At 34.9% G+C, this 23,009-nt stretch overlaps 2 protein-coding genes across 7 annotated transcripts; one reads left to right on the top strand and one right to left on the bottom strand.

The window, feature by feature from the left end:
- Positions 1–4,756: 4,756 nt before the first annotated feature.
- On the bottom strand, positions 4,757–6,998 carry LOC116843312 (protein CWC15 homolog B). The gene is made up of 3 exons (XM_032813654.1): positions 6,707–6,998; positions 5,152–5,455; positions 4,757–5,064 (listed from the first exon to the last, which is right to left on the bottom strand). Exons 1-3 carry the CDS (start codon positions 6,835–6,837, stop codon positions 4,822–4,824), a joined length of 678 nt encoding a protein of 225 aa, XP_032669545.1. The 5' UTR covers positions 6,838–6,998; the 3' UTR covers positions 4,757–4,821.
- A 2,742-nt stretch (positions 6,999–9,740) lies between these two features.
- LOC116843268 (dedicator of cytokinesis protein 9) lies at positions 9,741–22,977 on the top strand. 6 transcript variants are annotated; one of them, XM_032813553.1, is made up of 29 exons: positions 9,741–10,045; positions 11,081–11,197; positions 11,461–11,639; positions 11,722–11,791; positions 12,068–12,508; positions 12,672–13,163; positions 13,296–13,462; positions 13,575–13,736; positions 13,839–13,918; positions 14,262–14,515; positions 14,603–14,844; positions 14,933–15,038; positions 15,169–15,540; positions 15,646–15,843; positions 15,924–16,070; positions 16,153–16,339; positions 16,440–16,478; positions 16,808–16,986; positions 17,076–17,287; positions 17,370–17,777; positions 17,863–18,163; positions 18,248–18,407; positions 18,669–18,829; positions 18,998–19,327; positions 19,466–19,607; positions 19,728–19,990; positions 20,156–20,513; positions 20,619–20,910; positions 20,998–22,977. In XM_032813553.1, exons 1-29 carry the CDS (start codon positions 9,947–9,949, stop codon positions 21,230–21,232), a joined length of 6,393 nt encoding a protein of 2,130 aa, XP_032669444.1. In that variant the 5' UTR covers positions 9,741–9,946; the 3' UTR covers positions 21,233–22,977. The 6 variants fall into 6 exon arrangements, with proteins under 6 accessions (XP_032669444.1, XP_032669445.1, XP_032669446.1 ...); XM_032813551.1 differs by having other exon boundaries at positions 9,947–10,045; positions 19,466–19,616; XM_032813552.1 differs by having other exon boundaries at positions 9,947–10,045; positions 14,933–15,032; positions 19,466–19,616; positions 20,998–21,232.
- The last annotated feature ends 32 nt before the right edge of the window (positions 22,978–23,009 follow it).

Raw genomic sequence — 23,009 nt, 5'->3', positions numbered from 1 at the left:
CGATCCCATTCCTGAAGTTCAATAAGTAACAACAGCTTTATCTCGCTTCAACAGCTGCAGTCTTATATATTTGTTTACTTACTTGCTTAGAAGATACATGTGGACAAGTCTAACATTATTATCACTCGATGCCAAGATGATTTATCTTCAGTCTTAGATTTCGAATTATCTTATAGCACCTGTGATCTTATAAAACGATATAACGAGAAAGGAGACACAAATCGCGATGTCTTCTTCAATACTTTCAGGAATTGCATCAAATTATATGAATAATAATTGCAGTTTTAATAATAATTACTGTTTTTCACGAGGTCCGCTTGCACTTGTGAGAAAAGCAATCTTCGTATGTCTAATATCACTCTCACTACACTCTTCCCTAACTCTCGAAGTTAAACATACGGAGAGTGCCTTTTTCACAAACTCTTTCATTTTTGCCAAAGTATAAATACCTCATACTTAAATTCATAGATATTATTTGATTTTTATTTAAGTATTCTAGTTGAGAGTATTTAGATAACATTCGAAACAATTAAGTGCCCAGACACTCAGAATCATCTCGCAGGTAATATTTATTTGCCATCTGTTATTGATTTCTGCAAGAAATGTTATTAATTTTGCACCAATTGGATGTTTTTTTATTTTTCGCAAGTATCATCTATACTAATCACGATATTCGAGTACCAAAGTATTTTACAAATTAATTAGATACCCAGATACCAGAGGAATATTCGACAGACTCGGATAGTATCCAAATATTAACATCACTAGTCAGTATCTCTAAAAATAGAGCAGTACGCATAGTTATAAATAAGCAAAAATGTAGTCATTTTGAATATGTAATGTAGTTATACTGAGATTATCTTGGACTGAATTATCATGCTTAGGATATCCTAAGATTCTCGTTAGGATATTTGAGATAGTTCTGACACGTTTCATATTCTGCTCTATGTAGGTCTTCAGAAGACACGAAGACAATCATTAAGGATGTGTATTATCTAAGAATTCAAAAATGTACTTCATCACAAGCGCGCTGTGCTAAATATTGTCAAGTTCCTCATGGCAAGAAAACGTGCAATAGATTCATAAAAAATTATTGAAAAGAATGTTGTATTATTTCAAGATAGATCATGCCTACTACGTATGACGAATAAGTCCTACAAAAGAAGGACAATCGAATTTTCGATTCTTCATTTACACGTTCCTGGATCATAGAGGTAGGACCGCCTCTGCCGAACGAGTAGGCGGTTAATATCGAAGACCAGGACTGGTCGCCGATAACTCGACTCTCTAACAAGGTGGTATCGTGGACCAGGACTAGAGGACGCGATGGCGGTCTATATTCTTCTATATAACTAACTAATATCCTCAACACGAATTCTATTTCTATTTACGTGAATAAGATGCACAAGGACGATTATTCTCAAGGTATTAAACGATTTTGGAAAAAAGAATTTTTATAGGAAATGATAGTACTTTCATGAAACTTTCGTGTGGGTCTCTCCAGATTCTCGATGATATTGTTATCAGCACCTTTTATAATTAACGTGACAAATCGAAATAACAATAGATCATTTTTAGATGAATCGATCATATTGCTAGCTAATTCGATATATATTAGCATATTTGAATAGACGTGAGATTCCTGTATTATTTGATAGATCATATACATATGGTCAGCATATTCCATAAAATGTAAAAGGAACAGTATAGCTGATTAGTGGCCGACGGTGAAAGTGAATTCAAGCCGCAAATATCAAATGAAATCGATGTGCGGTGCGAATAAAAATAAATATCGACTTGAGCTTTACATGCATATACATTAGAAATGTAGAAATTTAGTTTTTACTTTCCTGCATCTCTATTTATTAAATCAAACTAATTAAATTTGTTAGAAAAAGTCGATTAAGTTCGTCAATGAAGTTTATAGGAAAACAATTACATGATTTTGAAGCATATATCGAAATATTCATATTTCATGTTTCTATTTCTACAGAAGAATTGAGTAACATCAATGAGTCTCTCATTTAGCTTTAAGATAAGATATTAATACAGCCTTCTATGTTTATTTTTAATACGGTATACTTAATATTTAAAATATTGGGGAAATGACATAATTATTAATATCTGCATGTAATTACATTTTTAATTGAAAACAATTTTTTTTATATTACATATTAAAGTATTATAATAAGAGAATATTATATAAGAGTGTATTATAATACACGAACTGATTAAATAAAAAGTCACATCGAATCAATACTAAAATAGAAGTAATGTTTTCACACTTATTGAAGTTCATCCAAATTGAAATTAAAGAACTTAATTTATATATCATAAATGTCCAAAATATATATTCTAGATACATTCCAAATATGCCTGAATATCTCTGAGATATCTCTAGAATATATTTTGGATACTTGTGCTATATGTGCTTGATTTGTTTTGTGAAGTTGTAATTTAGTTTAATTTTAGTTTTGCACTCCTTAATATTTAAGATTTAAATTTTTACCAATCTCTATTTACTTTACTAAGATGATGTATTTTCACTAAACTTATAACATCTGTAAAAAAGAAACATATATTTTATATATTTTAAAATACGTGAAATACAGTGTACATCGTAACAAAAAAAAAATTTATCACATGAAAGACATAGAAATTCAACTTGTTGACAAAATATTAATATCGATACATAAAAATGACATAATGTCCCATCTAATAATTACTTCATTTATTATTCGGGATATCATTAGGTGGCATAATTACACTGCACTGACATTAATCATTTCGAAAAGTAATATTTTCATATAATTAACGTATCATTTTACGTATTATTTATTTTACAAACGCACAAAAAGGCGTAAATAAAACAGATGTGACGGCAGATGGGAATGCGAGCAGATAGAGGTGCCTCGAGGCGAATTCTTGACGCACATCAATTGCAGCAGAGGTACGTTCACCAGGGAAATCCCCTTACCACACTCTTCCTATCCCACTACCTCAACGTTTCGTTAAAGATACAGAGAAGAAATTCGCACAAATAAAGTCTACCAAGTTTCCGTATAAATTATTATTGATCAGTAATTTACATCCAAGAAACTTCTCTTTCTCTCCATGCCTTATCATCTGATCATCTTTGCTTCTATCATTTTCAATTATCGTTATCCACCAGTCATTATTTTCTCTATCAACGATAGAGATCGTTGATATTATATCTATAATATCTATAATATTCAAAATTTATCAAATATTTGATTCTAAAAATGTACGAATTAAAAAAGCTCGATAAAAATTCTTAAATTACTTTTCTTTACAAAATTTTCACAAATGTTCATTTGAGTCATTTTTTAATTTCTTTATTAAAATGCACTCTACCGATGTAATCGCCAAATGTGGAGAAGTTCCTTTAGAAAATATCTCCATTACTCTAGATAAGGAATTAAATTGTTCAGTTATGTTTCCCGACATGTCACCAGGTGAATTGAAACGAATAGAGAGATACAGACAGTAAACGAAATGTTTTTGATTCAATTTCGAATTTGTCAGATTAATTCCTGCCGATCTATCTTAATTCAGGTATGCTCCGTAGTCTCTTAGCTGGACGGCTGGGTGCGTTAAGTTAGTTGGCCATGTTGGTGTCAAGTCGGTGCCAAGAAGTCTACCGGCGATAACCAGCTGCACCGGTAGACTGCCTGCTGCCTGTGCGCGGCGGGCCCCGTGGGGCTTCTGAGACCGGTTATACTTGACCCAGCGCGCGGTTCGTTGTGCGCCGCCCGAGACCGGATTGCGCGCTGCTACCGAAACACGTACACCGTACAGCCTGAAGGCGTACGGAACGCACAGGTACGGATCAGGAACGGTTGTAGGAGTGGTGTAGGAGGAGAAAGGAGGAGTGGATTGGCAGGAATTCAGTCGAGGATATAAAACTTCGTGGGACGAGAGATGCCATTATGCAGATGGGCTACCAAGGATACTCCGTTTATTACTCAACCATCTGCGAACTCTAAGCAGTTACGGAACCAAAGATCTACGGAAGCGAAAGTTCTATTCCCTTAGAGCCCTATCAGGTGTTTATCTATCAAGCCAATAATCGATGAAGACGATGTTGCGCAGGTCGAGAAGACTATTATCAAAAGATGGAATCGAATATCAGAAATATAATAGGAATCTTCATTATAACATTATAGTAACAAAAATGTTTTTGTAATAAGATATAATGTATGTACGAGCATCCTCTAATTAAATAGAAAAATCTAACATTTGATTAAAAAGGAACAATACAAACATTAAATATATAAGTACATTTCCTCAACCATAAAAAGTACAGGATGCAACAAGACAATAAAGACTTTTTATCTTATAAACTCTAAGAATTTATTCTTATGCAAGTTAAAAGTGATAACATAATATCTTAATATAATATAATATACAGACTTAACATATATAACTACAGACTTAACATATATAATAATCTTACTTGGAAAATACACCATTATATGTAGTAGAGTATCTAATATTTCAGTAGTCACTAAATAATTGAATGTGTTGAAAATGTAGTTTTTTAAAGACTATAAACGCTTAAAGATTTTAGACGCAATTCATTAAACGTTGTTGTTTTGAAGCGCCGTATGAACTAATCATGGCTTTTCTTTAAGTACTTTAAAGTGTTTGTCTAATATATTCTTTAAGAATCTGTTTCAACCCGATCACAGTTCTGCATATTATTGATTAATAATATAAATATAGGGGAAAAATGTTAATTTTCAGTAAGATTCATTAGAAAACATTTCATCAATATTTACAATGTGCTTAGATAATAACTTATTTTACGTATTTTTCCATAAATTTGCGATGGAATTCGCTTCGTAGTGAATCATTGATGAAGACATCATGTTTCTTCTTTGGCTCAGAACGTGCGCAATTCTTGAAAACTACATCGTCATCCCATCGTCTTCGTACCTTCATATCCACTCTTCCACTCTGAGAGGAATAATTTAGCAAAGGGTTGCCTGAAAGAATATTTTCCATGCGTATTCTCTCTTCTTCCTGGCGTTTCTCCATCTCCTGCAACACGTAAAACAACGTTCAGAAAACCTTTTCTTACTTTCTAAATATCTCGTATATCGATTGACGAAATAATGGCATATTAACCTTCTTTGTTTGTTCCGCTGCTCGTTCCTTTTTAATCCTTTGCAGTTCAGCTAAAAGTGCCGCAGTATCATCCTCATCACTGTCAGAATCGGACTCGTCGTCATCGAGTGGGTCGTCAGCGTCTAAGCTAGCTGCAGGGACTTGATCTAGCTTCTGTCTTTTTGCATTAGATGCAGTTGGCTCTCTGGAAGGCTCAATGGCACGACGGCTTGATCCTTTTTCCTTTTCTCCTCGTTCTCTCTCTTCGAGCTCCTTCCTGAAGTCACGATTTCGCAGTTCTTCGATCGTTCCTTGACCATGTTCTCTGTAAAAAGAAAAATTACATAAAAAATCAATTGAATGTCATATATATGTCATATATATCATATATAACAAGCTTAAACTATCAGGCATTGCTTAGATTTCTTTTATATTTAGGACATCTAAATTCAAATTATCACAAAGTGTCAAGAAAATGAAATCTAAAGGATGTGTCCAAGTTTCACATAGTCTATATTTTTCACAGGATCCTAGAGAATATGTAAAATTTGCTTCAGATCAGTCAAAGAGTTAATAGAGAAATAGATAAATAGACATTCTATTTTATATATTTAGTATTTGACATATAAATATTAGAATATTAGAGTAACCAAATATGTATATTAGACTATAAGTAACACTTATAGCGAATTCGGTTGCTTGCACTAGTGTGCACTGAGTGCGCACTAAGGCTTGTTCATAGTATGTTATTATATTTAAAGATTGTCTTAAATAATTCTCAAATAAATTCTCAAATATTTTTAACCATAATATGATATGTATAACATCCTGTACAAATCATTTTATTAGTTAAAATGTTTTTAAATATGTATTTAAGACACGATCTTAAATATAAGAATGTACTGTAAACAAGCCTTAATGCGCACTCAGTGCGCACTAGTGCAAGCTACCGAATTCGCTATTAAATTTAATAGAGAAATAAAGCCATTATAGAAATAAGAGCCAAATGCTAGATATTAGTGCATATATATAGGGAGGATAATAATGTTCGCCATGTCAAATTCAGTGCATGCGCTTGACACAGCAAACATTATTATCTTTCCTCATATTAATATGCATTAATATCTAGCTTGGTTTTTAATAGCCTTATTTCTCTAATAAATATTAAATTTATGTACAGAATATAACTAAGAAATAAATGGTCAAACATCAGACATCTCCTTTATCAATCAACTAGACCAAGTTTATATTGTCAAATATAAGTAACGAAGATGACACAATGTAATAATTTTCTTAGATCTTACTATTTTGAACATTAATATATAATTGCCTAGATAAATATAAATGCTGGACACAGTATGCAAACATTTAATGTATATTTTATAATGCTATTGCAACATAATGTATTCAAGATATACTTGTTTTAAGAAATACTTCTTATTACTACAATAATTCCAGACAAAATGTGTTCCCTCTTTTTAACAAAATAAGCAGTAATTTCATGGTATCAGATTACTCCTTTTATATATCGATAAAATTCTTGTTGTACGAGAATGCATCTTTGTATTTTAATAACCTATATTTAAGCTTGGTGTGGGATGGCAAGTCTCTGCTGCTGTATTGCTTCGAAATCGCACTCAAGTCTTTTTCGCCTCGCCCTTGTCCTCCTCTAGCAGGCTCGAAAGTTGGTCTCGCTACTGTTGTCATATTTTCGCACACAATATTTAAAAAAATAAACAATTTTTATACAACTTCTTATCTTCCTCCTGGTTAAATTTCACACACGACTCGGATACAGCTTGCTTACTGATACAGACACTTCGCAACGTACGATGAAGTAATCGCTGAACACAACATAAATGCATGGTGGAAATATATAAGGTGATACGTCTGCTGGATGCGCAGTAGCTACCAATCAAAAAGCCACAAATTGGAAAAATCCAATGGCTGCCCTCATCAGTGTCACGTTCTGCAGGATTCACACCGCGTCCGATTTACGTACGACGTCCGATATCCAATAAGAAAACAGCTTTTTAATAGAGAATGCAATTCTCCATTTGAAAGCTGTTCTCCTATTGGATATCGTACGTCGTACGTTGGACATCGGACGCGGTGTGCATCCTCCATAAGGTTAGTATATTTTGTGGCAACCAGAGAGAATCTGGTCTGTTCTTTTCAGGGTCCCAATTCTTGAAATAGTTACGTATACGTAAGTTTTACTACGCAGGTTTAATCATACCATAAAATAGCTGCGCAGTAAAACTTACGTATACACAACTATTTCAAGAATAAGGGCCAGCTGCACTGCTGAACTGGAGCAATAGGCGAGAGTGAGAAAACGGTTACCGGATATAATCCATAAAAAAGTGGAGGGTAACGTTGGCAAAAGTCTTTAGGACCCATAAATATAACCATAATTCATTTCCGAGAGTTAACACGACTAGTGAAGTGAGAAGTGCACAGAACATATACTTGTCTCACTTTAACTTATTGCACCAGTTCATCGGTACAGCTGAAAAGAACAGACCTCAAAGTGGAGCGGATTCGCCGGAAGTCCGCCATTAGTTAGGCAACTTTTGCTGACGCGCGAGAAATTTAATCTCCTTAAACTTCAGATCCTGGTTACTATACACATATACACCAGTTTAAATTATTGTATTATAAAATATAGTTAAAAAATAAATTATTTTCTTTTGTACTGTTAAAAAATAAACTATTACTCTTGTACATTGCTGGAATTATTCATTCACAATAATATTTCAATAATATTTTACGAATATAATGTTACGAATTGATATTGGCAAAATCAAAGTGTTAGTAATATAATAAAAGAAAATGTGTTTTTATTTTTACTTTTATTTAGTCATAAATTTATGAAGTGTGCAGTTATTTATGTACAATATATACATATATGTAATATGAAATTGAATAGAGAGCGAGCGTGGCATAACATAGGTTCGTTTCCCAACAGAGCTAAAAATTGTGTGCAATCTGTTGTCTTTCTGTCACAGATACTGCTAACAGAATCTGCACAAAATCTGCTAAAATAAATATATATATATATATATATATATATATATATATATATATATAATATATAAAAATATATTTTTATAACTATAATTTGTTAACATTTCCAGGTGCGTCCGTCTTATTAAAAGTGCTAAATGTGCAAAGAGTACAAACACTACGAACTATCTATACTGGTGGTCGCTCTCAGGCTTCTCTCTGCTATGAGCAACAGGAACGCTCGAAAGCATTAAAAAACTGCACTCTTGAAGTTTAGGATATTTTCCAAGAAGCTGTTTTATTGGTCACGTATTATCTGAAGATAATATATAGCCAATGAAACTTCGCACACTTATATGAAAACAACAACAATTGACTTGATATATACTTGTTATTTACTCGATAAATGGACGCTTTAAAGCATCAAATAAGAAATATAATTGGTCTATTCGTTACTTGAAACATTACAGCGTTAAAAAAAATTCATCTTTCTATTCTAAAGAGAAGAAGGAGAGGAATCATGGGTCGCTCTTAGCAGAGCCGTATGAAGCGCTCTTTATACAACCGCGTGCATTTGAACTATGTAGCCAAAGTCCATGATTTCGGGGTTCTGTTCTGTACTAAATACACGAATGACATGGTTAAACAAGGACAGGCAATTATTTGTCTTTGTCTTTGTCTATTTCAAATTTTATTTTTCTTACACAAAAGTAACACATGAGGTTGTTTAGCTTTAGATTCAAAAAGGTGTATTTAACGTTCGAATATGTCAAGAATATGGTTTCTTGCGTCTTCAACTAATCAAAGTAAACGGGTTACATATCAAATTTGCCACTGATGCTCGATCTTTACTTAATTCCTACTGGAAGAAGTTAGCGAAAAGTGAAGCATAGCGAAGATTATGTATATATAGCTTGTCTGTGAATAGTGAAAGGGGAATGTAACTGTCTTTTACATTTTGTCTTCATATTTTTCATATAAGAAGGCAGCTATATATATATGAGTCTATGGTTGTGCTATGTTCTGCCCGTTCTGCCCTAGTATTATAATGGCCGCGTTCCAATATTCACTGCTAACGTAGAAAAACTATAGTTTATGTCACGTGTATTATAGATTTTCAGTGCTGTTAGTTATAATTTTTGTATAATATAATTTATATAATATATTCAGGTAAAAAAAAATAAAAATCACAAAGATGTCAAAATAATGTCAAAATAACGAGAAAATGACTAAAAATTTATTTTCCAATTACAATTTTATTATTATTTTATTATTTTGACAACATCATAATTTTCTGTTCCACTTAGAAAGACAATGTTACTATTTACACTGCCAGTACTCTGTCTATGTGAAAATAAAAATATATACAACGCGTGAATTACAGATTTTCAGTACTGGCAGTGAATACTGGAACAAAGCCCAGTAACGAACACGAAACTATATTTGATTGGTTACACAGTATCTTAAGAGGAAAACTGCCATTTTAAGATAATACGTAGCCAATGAAATAGTTGATTTCCTTGCTGGAATGCATACTATATTGCTTGATAAAATATAACTACATTGCTTAATGAAAACGTCTGGAGCATTTGAAGCTCCGAACAAACCCGCACCCTTATTCGCACGTTCTCCATCGATTGTCACAGTGGTCGTGGGTTCCAAAACGCGTGATGTCTTTGATTGTTTTTCGACTTGAACCTGGCTCAAGCTGGGTACGGTGATCTATGCGGCGGCCTGACAAGGCCATCGATGCGGCGGCATCGGGGAACCGATTTAGCCTGACTGACATCGATTAGTATTGGAGAGAATGAGCGAGAGGAAGTTTACGCGCGGCCTGGGCAAGCCCGGTATGGCGGCACAGCTACGGGAAACAGTATCTCAGGTCGTTCGGGAAAGTACCGTACAGGTGAGATTATCACTGCTTATCTACGTCGGTAAATGGGCACACTTTACTGTATATATATATATATATATATATATATATAGAAATGTTGGAAAATCATAATTAAGCGATTACGTTAAGCGGAAACTCAGAGTACACAGGGAGTTCCTGATCACTGATGGAGTTTAAAATATTTATGAGAGATAAGAAGTTTTTTAGAATATGAAAGAGCAGAAAATTTGAAAATAATAATTGCGAGTATTGGAAATGTCATATAATCATTTAATTCCACATCTGAGGATTAAAGATATTGTAGCACTAAAAATTTTAAGATGTAAACAAAAGACGGAGCTTAGTTTAAAATTCTAACTTCCAGTTCGTCATGTATCAATTTATCAAAAGATGCGATGGTTTGTTGCACTAAATATATTTTATGTGTTTTTATGAGAAATATTACGACATATTCTTTGCATATCCTTTCCATATCCTTTCCATATCCCCAAGTAGCACAAAATATTCTATGAATATTGGTTTTAAAATTTGAATCGAATGTTCTATGAACAGTTAGACCAGTTAGAGATAGTAAACATAGCATGCAAATATTTGATGTATACTTTATGATGTTATAATAATAGCATGACGTGCTTAACATATGTTTCTTTTAAGAAGAGTATTAAAGCATAAATGTATTGTGTACGTTTATAGAACATGTATAGTTATGCTATTCGAATATGCTATAAACTTATAACAGTATTTTTAGTACATACATAGAATGCACAAATATTCGTAAAGTATGCACAAAAAATTCATAGGATATTTCAGTGTTGCCCGAGTCCCTTTCATACATGAATAAAAGTTCAAGAACTAAAGAAGAATACGGATAGAATACGGACTTTTTTCGATATATTAGAGCAAACTTTATCACGTTTGATCAAGTAGAAAAAATATAAAAATATTAAATATTTAAAAATTTTATAGAATTTAAATGTTATACTTAAGAGATAAGAGAACTTAAGAGTTGTTCTTTCATTTCTGAAGACTTATACATATCTTTCACAGAATAAACCCCATCTAGTTGAACCCATTGACTTCGAAAATTTCGTCCTAAAGAATAAGACATTGTTGCAAAACGATCCTCAACGAGAACTGCTACTATACCCCCAAGATGATATTTCTGTGAGTTATAATTGTTATATTGCATTCGTTTTTATGCATTCGTCAGCATATTATCGACATCCGTTTCGTTCATAGATAAGCTAATATAAAGCCACTATCTGACAGGATATGAGATAAAGTTATGGAATATGTTAAAAATATCTTTATTACTATTTATATAACATATATTATAATCTTTTTTGAGAAATTTAAAATATTAATTTTCTTAAAAATAGTGAGTATTATATTCAATTATTATAAGTAAAAGTATGTTTACATGGCAGCAAGTGGTTCTGCCGAGAAGATATCGTAGCATCGTGCCAACGGCGCAGCAGGTTACAGAATGTGAGGAAGGAGCCGAAAATCTCCTGACGAAAGAATGTTTACGTAGCTATACATCAAATTGGAGTCTTGTGCATTATAAATATTTGGCATATAGCGGAACTTATCTCGAATTGCCAAGGTATACATTTCAACGTTGTGCAAAGATTCGTGAAAAACGATGAGAATTCTTTTTTAGATTCTTTCATGTCATGAATTTACAGAATAGCGAAAGCGGATGATCTTAAAGACGAAGTGTATGAAATCGATACTGAAGTAGATCAAGTTGACGAGGTAATGTTTCTTATTACTGCTAATAAGTGCTTTATCACTTTCAAACATTATATCTTCTCTTGATTTAAATTATTTACACTAATATTCACGACTGGCTTTTATTTATCATGTTTTCTTTTACTTTGTAATGTTTTTCCTTTTCTTTTTTGAAGATTTCAACATCGATGTTCTGAACCTTGAAGTATTAGATTATTCAAATTTTAGATGAGTAACTTTAGAAATTATGTTTTTATTACACATTTAGAGCTAAATGCGATTGTCTGTATGTTTCCATAGGATTTAACAAAAAATGATGGCATAACGAAGGAAGGTTATTTGATGAAAGGTCCTGAGAGTGGTAGTACAGATAGAATGTTCGCGCATATAGGCTCGAAATCATTTAAAAGACGCTTCTGTCATCTCAGGCAAGAAGTTGATGGCACTTATATACTCGAATTTTTCAAAGATGAAAGAAAAGGAGAGGCAAAATTGACAATAGTGATGGATTTTTGCACAGAAGTTGTCAGAAATACAAAACGTGGTAAATACAGCTTTGAGCTTCGAATGAGTGGTACTCACAAATCATACACATTGGCCTCAGAAAATGAGGCCGATATGCAAGATTGGATATTGAAGCTCAATTCTGTTCTACAACATTACAAACAGCAAGAAGAGAAACGTGCTGCTTCGTTAGAAAGAGCTTGCAATACACCTCTGCCATCGCCGCAGCCAATGCAGGTAGTGTAATCATTATCACTTTTAGTTTAAAATATTTGAATTTTTTATATTATATTATTTTTATATTTCGTTAGTTTTTATATAAAATTAACAAGAATTAGTTACTCCATGCTAAGATGACGATTAAAGGTGTAATTAAAAATACAATAATCTTTCGTTCCAGGTTTACGGCACATTAAAAGGACTGGAACAAAGTATGAATCCCCAATTGATAAAGTATTCTAGGGAGACTGACACTAGCATTGCTTTAGCGAGGAGAGAGAACAGAAAAAGACTGTTCAGTGTGTACCCTCACATAGCCCATATCAAGACGCAACCAAGCCCATCGACTGATCATAACGTGGATCCCTATAAAGAACAATTTGGTCACAGGATTTTCGTTAAATGTGAAAGTCTTAAATTTAGATTACAAGCACCGATCGACGAAAAGGAATCTCTCTGTCAGGTGGAGCCTTATCACACGACATTGAGTCTTTTTGATGCGAGGAATGGCAGAAAACTCACAGAGAATTTCCACTTCGATGTCAATCATGAAATCGTGCGAGACATGGTAAGAGAACTGAGTCCTACGGGAATCATGACAGAGACAGAGGATATTACCCTTCTTGAAGAACTGAAGAGTATTCCTTCAGACTGGATTAAATACCCGAAACAGGTGATTAATATGACAATTGTGAAAAAAATAGTTACCAATAATCATAATTCTTTTATGTATACTTCCACAAGTGGAAATGTACAAATATGAGATAAGGACTTGTAAAAACCTGAAAATTCATTACTATTGCAGGCCATATTCAATATCAGTAATCCTCATCCGGACATATTTCTTGTCGTAAGGATAGACAAAGTACTTCAGGGGAACATATACCAGACATCAGAGCCATATTTAAGAGCTACCAAGGATCCAAGATTGGGTTTGAAAGTACATAAACAAGTCCGAGCTTGTTGCCAAAGGTAGGATTATAAGTTTATATACTTTTTGTATTACGATATTGAATACGAACAGAAAACTCGCAAATTAAGATGATAATTATGTTATAAAAACTTCACAACTTTTCTTTCTCAGACTAGGAAATTATAGGATGCCATTTGCGTGGGCTGCAAGACCGTTGTTTAGGTTGTATAGCAACGAACTAGACACATCCTCGGATTTCCCGGCAATATATAGACAAGACGGTAACAAAATTAAGGATGAAGAACTGTTAAAACTCCTTTCGGAATATAGAAAGTGCGTATTAGTATTATGGTGTCGAGATTTATACAATAAATCATTTAATATGATACATATATTGATATGAATACTATGCCAGTGAACAATTTTTACTTTCAGGCCTGAAAAGCTTAGCAAATTGACTGTGATACCTGGCTGGTTGAAAATAAAAATCGAGCCTATTACAGACATCTCTGAAAGTGCGTATGTAAATAATAGGTTGTCACAAAAGTTTTGTTTTTGTATAATAACTTCTGTAATGTTTTTATATAATAATTTTTGTAAAATATTTTAAAATCTTCTAGGACTAAAGGTTTATAGAAGTTTTGAGATTTAAGTCTTGAGATTAAGACTATAAAATTCAATAATATTATAAAAGATTACTCTTGTGACTCAGTTTTTATAAGCTGATTTTTAACGCTTTTCGTAATAACGTAATTTTTTATACTTCTCTTACTAATTTGTGAAAATAAAAAAATAAGAAAATATAGTCAATAGTTCTGAACGATTCTAGGTATACGATATTTAAAATACGATTTCTAGATACATTGTCGACTTGCCTAGCACCATTAAAGCCATTTCCGATCCCTCCAACGACGGAGCCAACAATCGAGGTCGCAGAGTTTGAAAGCACTTCCGAGAGAGAAGTGCATCCGTACACGACATACATCAATCATCTCTATGTGTATCCGCAGACGCTTTGCTTTGATGCTCAGAAGATGTTTACTCGAGCTAGGAACATAGCGTGCATAGTGGAGCTCCGCGACGACGACAGTGAGAATGTTGTGCCTTTGCGAGTATGTAGTAAAAACATCCGTATAAATGCTGCAATCACTCAACAACTGAAGAATCCAAAAATAATATTTTTATTTAATTTGTAACAGGCGATTTATGGGAGACCAGGTTCACCGTTATTATGTCTGCGAATGTCGTGCGCAGTTTTGCATCATAACGCAGTGCCTTCTTGGTACGAAGAAATTAAGATGAAGTTACCCACGAAACTGCACGCGAAGCACCATATACTATTCTCCTTTTATCATATAAGCTGCGACATGAACAAGAAAAAAGAGAATGGTGTTGAAAACTGCGTCGGTTATGCTTGGGCACCATTGCTGCATAAAGGAAGGTAGGTAAGGTGATGAATTATGATCGTTAGCATATCTTGTCGCATTTGATCATAGTGATAGAAATATTAAGATCCCATATTTGCGCAGACTGAACGTGGATATAGAGTCGAATATCCAAGTACTGCCTGTAGCGACGCATTTGCCAGCAGGATACCTTTCCATACAACCCCTTGGGCTGGGGAAAGGGGTAAGAGTAAGATCGATTATCGGTATTATTTATTAATGTTTGCTATTGTGTTTGTACATCGCATCTATGAATCAAGTTTTGGCGCAAGCTCTTTGACACGAGTGAAAGTAACGTTAACTTTTACGCGTTTTCGTAGAACGCGGGACCAGATATTACTTGGATTGATTCTCAACGACCAATCTTCACGGTATCTTTCCAATTAATTTCAACGGTGTTCACAAGGGACCTTCATCTGCACAATCTTTTTGTCCACGCTGAGCGCATACTCGACACGAAACCCTCAGCGACGCCCTCGGATTCGGAGACTTGCAAGATCTTAAAGGCGGCACACGCGGTTCAACTAGTCACCGTTATCACATTTCTGCCTACCATACTAAATCAATTGTTCGTGTTGCTTACGTACAATACCAGTCAAGAGATCGGGCTCTACGTGATTAGGGTCTTAATACACTTTATTAACATGGTACAAGAAGCCGGCCGCAAAGAAATTCTACAAGCATACATTAAGGTAAAATTGAGAGTATCCTCAGACTATTAAATCTCCGATTCTATTGGCTCTTAATACCTTAGAACTTTGAAATTTCGTTCATCTTGCGAACGGTCTGATTCGTAGTTTGTATTTGTGCTGCCTCCGCTACGAAACGGTAACTCCACGGTACACGAACAACTGGCCAAGTACTTGCCAGTTTTGCTGCAGCCAAGCAACACCGATTTTCTGGTGGTGAACAAGTTTATGCATCATTCAAACTTCTTTTTCGAGATAATAATCAAAAGCATGGCGCAGTATCTACTCAGTACCGGTAGAATCAAGGTAAGTTCTTCGCGACCTTGGAATTTGAACACCGTTAGCGCTGATAGATTAGATAATTGCAATTACTGCTTATTAATTAGATGCACAGAAACGAACGATTCTCAAAGGACTATCATGAGAAAATCAAGACGTTACTAGACGTGATTATGCCATATCTAATGACCAAGTACAAAGAAATGCCGGTGGAGACACACGAATTGAATAAAAGTCTTGCGCAATTTTTAAAGGTATACGATGTCATACGATCGTTCTATGTGTATGTGTCATGCATATCTCTGCATCATTAATTTTGAATATCGCAATACGCAGCGATGTCTCACGTTTATGGATCGGGGCTTTGTATTTCGCCTCATCAATTCCTACTTGGACAACTTCTCGCCCGGTGATCAGCGCACGCTGCATGACTTCAAGTTTACTTTTCTACAGATTATCTGCTCTCATGAACACTACGTGTCTTTCAATTTGCCGATGATGCAGTCGCGCCTTGCTTCTCGAGGTAAATTCTTATATATGTCATTGATATATGCAAGAAAGACTGCGGTGAAAATGTACTAATTTACTTAATTAACTTCACTGTTTCGCGTCTTGTTTGGAAGATACCGACAATGACGCTGAGAGAGAACCAGAATGCGATGGTATGTTTATAACTACAGTCATACATGAATGCCTGTCGTACATCTTGTTTATGGTTGCAGTTAGCGCGAGTTAGGTGTTTTTAATTGGTAAAATATTTTTTTAGAAAGGGACACTGTTAATTCGATAATTATTGTTTCTCAAGTCGATGAATTTAGGTTTGCAGTTGCAACATTCGTGTTTTTACAGGGACACGCACTACACTTCCATATATGTTTAATTATATATGTTTGTAAAACATTTCTAACCCTACACATAATCATAACTGCACTGTATTAGACAGTGAATATCGCGACAGTGGATAAAACTGAGATACTTTATTTGGTGACAGATTTAATGAACGAGTATTGCCTTACGGAAGAATTCTGCAAACATCATTTCTTAGTTGGTCTTCTAATGCAAGAAGTTCGAGCTTCTCTCAATGAAATCGTGCAAATTCGTAAAGTAGCTATAGGCACTTTACGAGATTTACTGGCAAAGCACGAATTGGACGATAGATATCAAAATAAGGTGTAAACTTCAATATTTTGCTAATATAGTTAATGTATGATCTTTAAACCATCATGTTGTTTAAAACTAACCACATTTTTTTATTATAGGGTCAATTGAGTAGAATAGCATCGATTTATATACCGTGGCTGGGCGTTGTACTGGAAAATTTGCAACGATTGCAATCGATACAGGACGAGACCAAAACGGATACTAAACAGAATAGTGCAAGCAGAGTGTCAACCAGTAGCTCGTTTTTGACAGTAAAAGATACTATTTCTCTTAATGCCACAAGCTCAGGCACACCCAAGTCTCTCCACAGGTAAATTTTTATATCAATAAGACGATCTGTTGGCTGATCGCTGATAGATCGAAAGTCAAAGAGAAAATACGATGTTGCACAGATTGACTCTTCATCTGGAAACTCAATCACCCGTAAGAACATCTATGCACCTTCGGGATTCTACTTACTTCGCTGCCATCGCGGGTCAAGGATTAGTAAATGGATATTCTTGCGCCAGTGTCGAATCTGATACCTCGACTGTGTCTGGCGCATCTCAATCCAACATTTCCCAGGAGACTACCATCATTAGAGAGTTGGCGGAAAATGGAACAGGCGAGAGGAAGAGACACTCGCGCACCTTGAGCGTCACGCAGTCACTACCCAGGTGCGATAAGTTGCAACCATCAGAAGTGAAGGATATACTACTCTGCTTTCTGTTTGTTGTCAAGTATTTGGGTGATCACCAAGTGATCGCTTGGTGGCAACAATGCAACGATTCGGAAATACTGAGCTTCTTCACAGTGATTGAGTGAGTAGCGTCGATACAATATAAAAGAAATCTAATAATATAACGAAAATATCTACAAATGATGTTACTTTCTCTTATTTTTTAGGATGAGCTTGCATCATTTCAAATATATCGGTAAGAGACAAATAGCCGCTAACGCTGCAAGCTCTTTGGGAAAACCCCGTACTGTCAAAGCAATGACTCTACCGGCCAGGATGGCGCCTCCAGACTTTACGACTGAAAGTACAGCTACCAGCACATTACAACCTCACAATACAGTTACTAGAGAAAATCTCGTTGAAAATGATAGTGGCAAGGTGTATCAAGTTTTACTAGAAGCAAATATGGCAACAGAAGTCGGTCTTATAACGTTGGATTGCTTAGGACTTTTTTGTATCCATTTTAAAGTACGTATGATTAGTTATATTTTATGACCTTCAAACGTTAGAATATTGATATGTTAATGTATTAGTACCTCTCATTTCTCGCAGGATATTCTTTTGGCGAACGAGGGTGAAAATCCAGTTATGCAAAAGCTATTCAACATTTATTTGTCGTTCCTTCAAGTCGGACAGTCGGAAACGTTATTACGCCATGTCTTCGCTGGATTTAGAGCTTTTTTAAATAATTATTCAATCGCACTTTTCCAAGGTATCATCGATTTTTAGGAATTTTACAATTGAACGTTGTTTATAAAGCAGAATAAAAACATATATTAACTTCAGATGAAATTTACTAATAAATATTTCTATCGCATTTATTATGAATCGACCATCTTGGCTCGTTATTATAGTACATCATAAATAAAATTCATACTTAGAGGCCTTAAAAAAAGTAGATAAACCATTCGTTATGAGCTAGAAATTTGCGTAAAATTTGCATAAAGCTTGAACAGAATATCTTGCCTTGTAGGCAATGCTGTGCTTTGCGGACGCTTGTGTTACGAGTTGCTGCGTTGTTGCAACAGCAAATTGAGCTCTATACGGCAGGAGTCCTGCGCTTTGCTATATTTGTTGATGCGAAGTAATTTTGAGTTTACCAGTCGGAAAGGATTGACTAGAGTGCATTTGCAGGTACAATATTCACATTTAGAATATATCTTAAATCTGCTAAGTTAGGTCGTGGATTTGGTCCCGTGAATCTTCATCTTTATTAACACATTAGCTACTATACTGTTTACTCGTAATTTTAGGAATTTTAAACGTACACAAAATGTATCATACATTTGTTGCATATTACAGGTGATAATTTCAGTCTCTCAAATGCTGGGGAATGTAATCGGCTTGAATAATTCGCGATTTCAAGAATCGCTGTCCTTGATCAATAGTTACGCTTCCTCAGACAAAGTTATGAAAGGTACAGGTTTCCCAGTTGAAGTTAAGGACCTCAACAAAAGAATCCGTACGGTCTTAATGGCAACTGCGCAAATGCGGGAGCATAATAATGATCCTGAGATGTTGGTCGATTTACAACACAGCTTGGCCAATTCGTACGCTAGCACGCCTGAATTGAGACATACCTGGTTAGAAACGATGGCTAGAAACCATGCCAGGGATGGAAACTTTTCAGAAGTACTTATAATATTTACACAAAAATTATTCTACCTACAAAATATATTTTTAGATTTTTTTAGATTTATTAAAAACTGGTTAAAAAAAAGGAGACTCGAATGTATTTTGCGATGGTACATACTTTTTTTTTATTTTCAGGCTGCTTGTTGCCAACTACATATCGCAGCATTGATGGCTGAATATTTAAAACTGCGAAAGGTTCATCCATGGGGTGCGGAAGCTTTCGATCAAATTTCTGTGAACATTTCGAAGGACGAGTGTAACCTTAAGCTCGATGCTGGTGAGATTTGTATGTTTGCTTTACTGTGTTGTCTTGTCTTTGTTGTATTAAATGTGCATGCAGATGAAAATTACCTCGATTCGATTGTATTTTCAAATAAACACGAAGTTTTTTTTCCAGGTGTTCAAGATATTCATTATAATGAGTGTTTACTTCTCGAGCAGTTGGAAGTTTGTGCTGACACGTTGGAGAAAGCCGAGCGTTTTGAATTGCTTGGACATTTGTATCGTTTGATAGTTCCTATGTATGAAGCAAAAAGAAATTACGAAGCTTTGGCAAATTGCTACTCACATTTGGCGCAAGCCTGCAATAAAATCGTGGAAGTCACTCGATCTGGGAAGAGATTACTTGGGAGATTTTATAGAATAGCGTTCTTTGGCACGGTGAGATACATTACTGATCAGATTTACATGTTTATAATTTTCAAAAATCTAGTGTACACAGGAAAATTTATAATTTAGAAATGTTAAAAAAATATACATTAGCAAATGATTGTAATGTAATAACGCAAAATAATAAATTTAATATACATATGTATTATGGTCCAGGCATATTTTGAGGAAGAGACTGGCCAAGAGTACATCTATAAGGAGCCAAAAGTAACGTCGTTATCTGAAATATCGGAACGTTTGTTGCGTTTATACAGTGAAAAGTTCGGACCTGAGAATGTTAAGATGATTATGGACTCTGTACCGGTCGATGTGAGCGAGTTGGATCCCAAGATAGCATATATTCAAGTCACGCACGTAATTCCGTACTTTGAAAAGCCCGAGTTGGAAGTACGACAGACTGAGTTTGAGCAAAATCATAATGTGTCTTGTTTTATGTTCGAGACGCCCTTCACGAAGGAGGGTAAAGCAAGAGGTAGCCCGGAAGATCAATGGAAACGCAGAACCATTCTTACAAGTACGATTTAATTCTATTAATTCAAATTACTTGTTCGTTTATCTAAGATTTTGATTTCTTGAGAAAAAGGTAGATATGAAGATTGCACGTTTATTATACTCGTAGCACAATATTCCTTCCCGTATGTGAAGAAGCGCATTGGGATTGCCGAGAAACGGATAGTGGAGCTCAGTCCTATCGAAGTAGCTTTGGATGAAATGAGGCAACGCGTTCAAGAATTGGAGGACGTAGCTTTGATTGCACCAACCGATGTAAAGAAACTACAATTACGTCTTCAAGGTAGTATTTGTGTGACGGTAAATGCCGGTCCTCTGGCTTATGCCTCGGCGTTCCTGGATCCCGCATTGTCTCCACAATATCCTGACGACAAAGTAGAGGAACTGAAAGATGTCTTTAGGTACGTTTCTTCATTTTGTGTTTTGTAATCTCTGTATATGGTATCGAGGCATCGAGGTATGGGCTTATGGTTGTGCTGTAATTTCAGAGAATTTGTCAAGATATGTTACACAGCATTACAAATTAATAGCAAACTAATCACGCCGGACCAACATGAGTACCAAGAAGTTTTGCGCGAGAACTATCAGAAATTGTGCCAGAGCTTGTCGTCCTTGCTCGGAGAACCAATATGGCCAGACGAGCAAGTAGGAAGCTTCAAACGTAATAGTGCTGCTTTGTTCAGTGCCATCAGTGGCGCTAACAATCACACTAGTACAGCCTAAGTCAATAATTTTAGAATATCCATTCAACAGACCTCAAATTTTACTTTTTTCTAGTGTGATATGTTTAAGGGCCTTCCAAGCTCAAAATATTTCTCCACGCAGGACAGTATCTTTTAGCAGTAAACTTATATTAATTTCATAATTTTTGGCCTAACAAGAGACTCTCAAGTTACTGCCAAATTTGTTTAACCAAAGGAATGACGTGTGATGTCATAGAAAAATTCTAATTGGAGAATTTATGAATGGATTATGTATACTTTTTTTTTTCTTAGTCGTTGAATGAGAAATTCAGCCAAGTCAAAGAACTGCTTCTACTTATCAAGCCTATCGTGTCAATGTCGTAGTTTAATAAGTTGCGATTTAACTAGTAGAATAAGTTGGGTGTTAAAGACCCACCAGGGCATTTATATAGTATATCTATAACGAGTGAAAAAGTTACTAGTACATCTAACATCAACTCTTTCACTATGGCTAGCGTTAGTCCACAATACATCCATATTTATGATGTCCGTGTATAATCGGCTTTACAAGGAAAGATATATCTAACGACGAAAGTAACAGAACGAAAGGTGAGATTGGCTGTTTGCATTACGTGAAAGATTAAGTATAAGTCGACTAGACTCTTATCGTGTTTCCATTAAACTTTTTCAACTGTTTTTTTTTAACATTTAACTAATTCACACGAGATTGAATTATTGCTTCTGCTTAAGCATTATCTTTTATGACTGATACAATCAAAGGTTGCCCCTCACCTGTGAGAATAAAATCTACGAACATATTTTTGTCTATTGTCTGTGTTGCAATATGTATAGTATTGATGATTTGTCGTATATGTATTAACTGTTTGAGAGAGTATCACGATGGTTGCAGGATATGTTCGAAAAGTGCGCGATCGCGCTTCTGCTATTTCATGTCTGCTGTTTCCGACTTTCATTTACTTTTCACCAAAGAATTGTGATAAAAATACGTATGTCAAAGTCAGACTTTGGTAAAACCTCTTAAGTTACATTGACAGTGCGCTACAATAGAATCTGAGCACACTTTCAATGCACACTTTCAGAGGGCATTTTTAGCGGCGATTTGGGGCTGGCACTTTTGAAACAGAGTAGCGTGATCGCGCGATGCTGTGAATATGTATGTATGTGTGTGTGTGTGGCACTCAACAGTTAAGACACTTTGTGTAAAAATTGATTTGTACATAAATGTATAATTTCTCGCATACTTATGCGCTGTGTAAAGAGTCGACGAGTTTTAGAATATCGTAGAACCCTAAATCGACTGAAGAAAAAATCGTATAGATCCTTTGATACAAATTATCGAATACTTTATGCCACATTACGATCGAGCTTGTGTGCGCGTTTATACTACTGGTGATGCAAAGTCTAGTTTGTATGGATTGAGTAACTCTTATATGACGTTTATCGGAATTTATAGGAAATCGAATGAAAGTTTGTTTATATTATAGAGGGGAGGAAGCGCTGTAGCATCAGGTGGCTACGCTTTACTGACAGAAACCGATCCGACCACTTTGATACCTTGCGAACACGCACAAAGTATTGTTATTACATTTTGGTAATTATTTGTGAAGTGAGGCGTGAAATTTTATAAACTGAGAATGCGAGAGAGTACATACGTGTAAATTCATTTATTATCCGTGAAGACGTACCGATGCGGGTATCGGACTGTAGTCTAGCGATATATAGCTTTAAGCACAAATGTTCAAAAATAAATATGTGACAGAGACATTGATAGTATCTTTTCAATAGATTTCGTAAAT

This window comes from Odontomachus brunneus, unplaced genomic scaffold (assembly GCF_010583005.1).
Source record: "Odontomachus brunneus isolate Ranch 3 - 2012 unplaced genomic scaffold, Obru_v1 Obru_scaffold_031, whole genome shotgun sequence".
Lineage (NCBI taxonomy): Eukaryota > Metazoa > Arthropoda > Insecta > Hymenoptera > Formicidae > Odontomachus > Odontomachus brunneus.
Note: the sequence above shows the minus strand (reverse complement) of the source record. Positions and strands in the feature narration are given on the sequence as shown.

Excerpts from the sequence above, each read along its gene's own strand:
- LOC116843268 (XM_032813551.1), top strand. The coding sequence starts at position 9,947 with ATGAGCGAGAGGAAGTTTACGCGCGGCCTGGGCAAGCCCGGTATGGCG. Across the intron at positions 13,737-13,838 it reads CTCCTTTCGGAATATAGAAA|GCCTGAAAAGCTTAGCAAAT; the intron begins GTGCGTATTAGT and ends TTTTACTTTCAG. Across the intron at positions 19,617-19,727 it reads GCTCGATGCTGGTGAGATTT|GTGTTCAAGATATTCATTAT; the intron begins GTATGTTTGCTT and ends TTTTTTTTCCAG.
- LOC116843312 (XM_032813654.1), bottom strand. The coding sequence starts at position 6,837 with ATGACAACAGTAGCGAGACCAACTTTCGAGCCTGCTAGAGGAGGACAA. Across the intron at positions 5,456-6,706 it reads CACACCAAGCTTAAATATAG|AGAACATGGTCAAGGAACGA; the intron begins GTTATTAAAATA and ends TTCTTTTTACAG. Across the intron at positions 5,065-5,151 it reads CAGCGGAACAAACAAAGAAG|GAGATGGAGAAACGCCAGGA; the intron begins GTTAATATGCCA and ends TACGTGTTGCAG.